Source organism: Gekko japonicus, unplaced genomic scaffold (genome assembly GCF_001447785.1).
Source record: "Gekko japonicus isolate JY-2015 unplaced genomic scaffold, Gekko_japonicus_V1.1 scaffold1263, whole genome shotgun sequence".
Classification (NCBI taxonomy): Eukaryota; Metazoa; Chordata; class Lepidosauria; order Squamata; family Gekkonidae; genus Gekko; species Gekko japonicus.
The window spans coordinates 360,153-365,748 of NW_015173165.1; the positions used below are offsets into that span (position 1 = coordinate 360,153).

Below are 5,596 nucleotides of genomic sequence, written 5' to 3' on the forward strand. Positions count from 1 at the left end.
CGACCGGAAATGTAGATGCCAGGAATTGTTGGCCAGCAAAGGATGAGAGATGAGGAAAGTAGGGATGGGGGGGTGGGACTGGTTTTCATATATTTATTTGAATTAAAGAGTATTTGATTGAGAGTCTTTGCTATCCTTTTAATCATTCTTAAGGAATGCAGAACTTGAGGGAACTCCAACATGGAAACAGATGTGGTTGGTGTCTGCAGTTTGCACCTTCTGGCAGGCCACTTGAAAGGAAAACACTGGGGGGTCGCAGAGGCAGTTCTGGACTTGATACTCTGAATTTTAAAACACTCCTGACATTAATCCATAGGCATGAGTCATATTCTGTCTAGACCAGCATTTGGTACCCTGACTGGCTGCGGTTCTCCAGGTTCTCAGGCTGAGATTTAGCTCCATTTTTAGAGATTCTTCAACTGAATATCGCTTCAGAGGGTAGCCGTGCTGGTCTGACGAAGGGAGTGTTGACTCTTGAAAGCTTACAGCCCCAAAACTCTTGCTGGTCTCCAAGCTGCTTCGAGAGTCATATTTAGCTGTTCAGCTGAACATGTCAGTGATATCAAAACAGGGTCTCCCCAGAAGAGAGGCAGTGTGGTGTGGTATCTGGGAGACCCACGTTTGAATCCCCATTCATCCCATGGAAGCTCGCTGGGTGACCTTGGGCCAGTCACAATCTCTCAGTCTAGTTTACCTTTCAGAGTTGCTAGGAGGATAAAAAGGAAGAAAAAGGAGGAGGAGGAGGAGGAGAGGAGGAGGAGGATTTATACCCCCCCTTCACCCGGAGTCTCAGAGTGCCTTACAATCTCCTTCCCTTCCTCTCCCCACAACAGACACCCTGTGAGGTAGGTGGGGCTGAGAGAGCTCTGCAAGAACTGGTCTTGAAAGAACAGCTCTGAGAAAACTGTGACTGACCCCAAGTCATCCAGCTGGTTGCATGTGGAGGAGCAGGGAATCAAACCCGGTTCTCCAGATTGGAGTCCACCACCCTTAGCCAGTAGACCAGGGGTGGCCAAACTGCAGTTCGGGAGCCGCATGTGGCTCCTTTACACAGTCTAATTTAATGTTGATAAAAAGCAAATTTGCATATTTTCCAATAAAAACGTGTGTGTGATATTTGTTCATGTCTTGTGGCTCTCAAACATTTGATGTTTATTCTATGTTTGCTGTTATGTTAAGCAAGTTTGGCCACCCCTGCACTAGACCCAGGGCTATTTTTGGGCAGGAACGCACAGGAACGGAGTTCCGGCTGGCTCCCGAGTTGGCCACGCCCAGCAGGGACTCACTAGCATAATAGGCCACACCCAAGAGCTGAAACTCATTAGGATTGGCTACATTAGGGGTGTGTGGCCTAACATGCAAAGGAGTTCCTGCTACAAAAAGAGCCCTGTATGACAACAAACAAGGTAAACAGAATAAGAAGCAAAAGATGGGTGTGGCTGGATGACCACACCTCTGGTAACATGGGGGCATGGCCTAATATGCTAATAAGCTGCACTGTCAGGGGTGTGGCCTGTTATGCTAATGAATTCCTGCCGGGCTTTTTCTAACAAAAAAGCCCTGACTAGACCAAATGGTGTACGTGGTTTTGGGTCCCCACTGGGGACAAAGGTGGGGTACAAATGAACTAAATAATAAATGGGGGGGGGGAAGGAGGAGGGGAGAAGCCCAAATGAACAATGCAGCTGGACATAGCCATTTATTTATAGCAAAATGATACAACCATAAGAGACGGGAAATGCAACTGGAGCCTTACAAAACCATAAAGAAAATATCTTAAAAGACAATATATAAAAGTATCCCTAGGAAATGTTGATATACTTCATCCAGCAGTCCTCAGCAAAGCGTTCAGACTCGACCAGCTTCCTGGAATTTCTTCAGCAGGGGTTCATCAGCTCGGAGGGCAAAGGTCAGGGTGCGCTTCCGATAGTAGCCGGAGTCGAGTTCCAGGTTATCGATCACATCCGAAAGGAGGTGGGCTCGTTCCACGGAGGATCCAGGTGCATCATAGCTCAGGGCAGTGAAATGCACGTGGAGGTGATAATAAGATGGCTGGTAATGCAGATAGACCCGCAACTGGGCCCCGGAAACCCCAAAGCGCTTCACTATGGCCTCCTGGTTAAAAAACAAAAAGGAGTACACTCAATGCTTTAAACTACTGGAGGTCGACTGTGCAGACTCTCCATAAGCTTATGCTTACAAGTCAAAAGCAGGAAGAGGCTCCACCTTCGCATGCACCCATATTACAGGCGCAGTCCCTCGCAGTGCTTAGTATTCTTATGCCACGAGTCTGCTGAGCCACGGGCTAAGGAGCCACGTGGTTCAAGAGACGTGGGCAATGGTCTTGGCCTGTTCTGGGGCACAGCCAAGCACTTGGACCTTTGGCTCCTGACCCAGGGGTGCCCCAAACCCTCGTTGTTTGGTACTGGCTGCTTTCAGCTCTCGGTGTTGCAGGCTGGCCAACAGTGTTTTCAGACTGCTGATTTTCTTTTAACTGTATAGTACACAGATCCCGGCTGGGATGGCTTCTCCTGGCTGGGATGGCTTAACCGGACAGCAGGAGAAGCCAGACGCAGAATCTCCTGTGCTGCGGGGAGATCGCCCTGTGTGGCGCGCAGATCCTGGCTGGGATGGCTTCTCCCGCAGCCCCAATTTAAACTGTGCTACAGGAGGAGAATGAGAATAAGAAGAAGAATAAGGAGCTGCGGTGGCTCAAGTGGTTAAGACGCTAGACTGCAGGCTGTGGAAGGTTGGTACTTCAGCAGTTCGAGACCCGAGTTGCCACATGACGGAGTGAGCTCCCGTCTCTAGTTCCAGCTCCTGCCAACCTAGCAATTCGAAAGCAAGAAATTGCAAGGAGATAAATAGGGACCACTTCGGTGGGAAGGTAACAGCGTTCCGTGCGCCTGGGTGTTTAGTCATGCCGGCCACATGACCACAGAAACGTCTTCAGACAGTGCTGGCTCTTCGGCTTTGAAACGGAGATGAGCACCGCAACCCTAGAGTCGGACTCGACTGGCTTTCGAGCAAGGGAACCTTTACCTTTATACAGAAGAAGTAGATCCAGGGGCTAGTTTCTCCTCCGGCGCAGTTCAAACCAGGCTACAGGAGAAGCCAAGCTAGCCCGAAACAGTATTTTTCTTCTCAGGTCTATTGGACCCGAAAAAATTCAGGATTTCTTAAAAATCCCAGATCCCAATCCCAGATCCCAATACCGTATTGGGATTCGGGATTTTCCAGAAATACTGAAATTTCGGGGGGTCCAATAGACCCGAATTAAAAAATACCAGATTTTTAAAAAAAACCTGCACACCCCTAGTGAGGATTTGAACCTGGGCCACCCTAGTTGTAGTCCAATGCTCAAACTATTGCTTTACAGTATATTAGCTGACATTACTCAGCTCTTTTCGTTCTCCCTTCCCTACATATGTACTTGTATAACACAGGTTGTATCTATACTGCAAAGCCTCGGGGAACCCTAAGATAGGATGAGAATTCTCTAACAGTTTCAATATCCTCCCCTAAATTACAATTCTCAGGGTTGGGGGGGGGGAGGCGGTTTAAAGCAGGTTTGTGCTTGTAGTATAGATGTGTATCAACATTCATGGAGACAGGTGCCTTTCCCTTCTTCAGCTAGCTCTTAGCATTTACAGCCCCCAGTCACAACACAAAGAGTGCAGCCAGAAGAAGATCAAAGGAAGGAATGATGGCAGGAAGGGGATCGGTGGGGGCCAGAACAGGAGAGCTTCTTGCATTCTCAAGATTTACAAGAAAAGAAAGAGGAGGAGGAAGAGGTAGGAAGCACCTGCTGGGATAAGCTGTCACTCAGCAAAACTTTGCCCTAAACCCATCAGCTGATCTAGCTCACTGGTACAAATCTGCAAATTTTCCCATGTTCAGACAAACCATGCAGTATACACATTAAAAACCAGCCTACACAAATCAAGTCCGGTGAGCAAACATACTTATCATAAGAACCTCCAGACTCCATAAAAGATTTCTGAAGATCTGAGCAGCTACTAGAACTATGTAAAAAGGTAAAGGTTCCCTTGCTTGAAAGCCAGTCGAATCCAACTCTAGGGTTGCGGTGCTCATTTCTGTTTCAAAGCCGAAGAGCCAGTGCTGTCCGAAGACGTTTCTGTAGTCATGTGGCCGGCATGACTAAACACCAAGGCGCACGGAACGCTGTTCCCTTCCCACCGAAGTGGTACCTATTTATCTACTTGCAATTTCTTGCTTTCGAACTGCTAAGTTGGCAGGAGCTGGAACTAGAGATGGGAGCTCACTCCGTCACGCGGCACACTCGGGTCTCGAACTGCTGAACTACCGACCTTCCACAGCCTGCAGTTCAGCGTCTTAACCACTTGAGCCACCGCAGCTCACTGGTACAAATCTGCAAATTTTCCCATGTTCAGACATACCATGCAGTATACACATTAAAAACCAGCCTACACAAATCAAGTCCAGTGAGCAAACATACTTATCATAAGAACCTCTGGACTCCATAAAAGATTTCTGAAGATCTGAGCAGCAACTAGAACTATGTGCCAGGAGACAAATCAATGGCTGGGAGCTCTGCATAACCTCCATCAGTTGGCTGAGGTGCAGTCCTGAACGATCTGCTTGCAACCCCCAGCGAGAAACTCAGAACTGCCTTACTTATTTCAGCCCCAGCCCCCTTGACCCTACCTCTTCTTTGTCCTTATGCCACAGTGACTGGGCCAGCCCCGAGCCTTGAGCTCGTATCTTGATGGGCTATCACTGTGGTCTGCTGACAGCAGGCAGCCAACCTCCCCCATCCCATGGCAACCCTCCTCTTGTCGGGCCACACCTGGAGTCTTGTGTGCAGTTCTGGAGGCCTCACTTCAAAAAGGATGTGGACAGAATGGAGCAGGTGGACAGGAGAGTGATGAGGGTGATCAGGGGCCTGGAGACCAAGCCCTGTGAGGAAAGGCTGAGGGACTTGGGAATGTTTAGTCTGGCGAAGAGGAGGTTGAGGGAGGGGACATGATGGCTCTCTTTAAGTAGTTGAAGGGCTGTCCCTTAGAGGAGGGGCAGGGAGCTGTTCCTGTTGGCAGCAGAGGACAGGACTCACAATAATGGGTTTAAATTAAAAGCGGGAAGGTACCGGCTGGATACTAGGAAAAGCTTTTTGACAGTCAGAGTTGTGCAATGGTGGAATCAGCTGCCCATGGAGGTGGTGAGCTCCCCCTCACTGGCAGTCTTTAAGCAGCGGCTGGACAAACCCTTGTCAGGGATGCTCTAGGCTGATCCAGCATTGAGCAGGGGGTTGGACTAGATGGCCTGTAGGACCCTTCCGACTCCGCGATTCTATTATTCTATGCTATATTCAATTTGACATGAAGGTGAATCTTTGCTTCCTGACCAGATAGAAGACAGCAACAGCCCCCTGCCCGATGTCCCTTCAAGGAAGTGCTCCTCAGCTTCAAGTGCACATCAGCCTCAACTTTTCACTCCAGTTTTAACGGTGGCTCACATCTGGGCAACGCACAACGTGTGACACTTCCCTCACCAGAACTGAGCTTTAGGGATTCTTTCAGAGTGGCTGTCCTGAGGTACATCTTGTGGTCTACAC

At 49.0% G+C, this 5,596-nt stretch overlaps 1 protein-coding gene across 3 annotated transcripts in view; it reads right to left on the minus strand.

The window, feature by feature from the left end:
• Positions 1–1,736: 1,736 nt before the first annotated feature.
• DCPS (decapping enzyme, scavenger) overlaps positions 1,737–5,596 on the minus strand; it is a 91,500-nt gene continuing 87,640 nt past the window's right edge. For all 3 annotated transcript variants that reach the window (XM_015422510.1, XM_015422509.1, XM_015422508.1), the window contains one exon: positions 1,737–2,115. In XM_015422510.1, the coding sequence (XP_015277996.1) occupies positions 1,849–2,115 (267 nt within the window). In that variant the 3' untranslated portion in view covers positions 1,737–1,848. The remainder of the gene's footprint in view (positions 2,116–5,596) is intronic.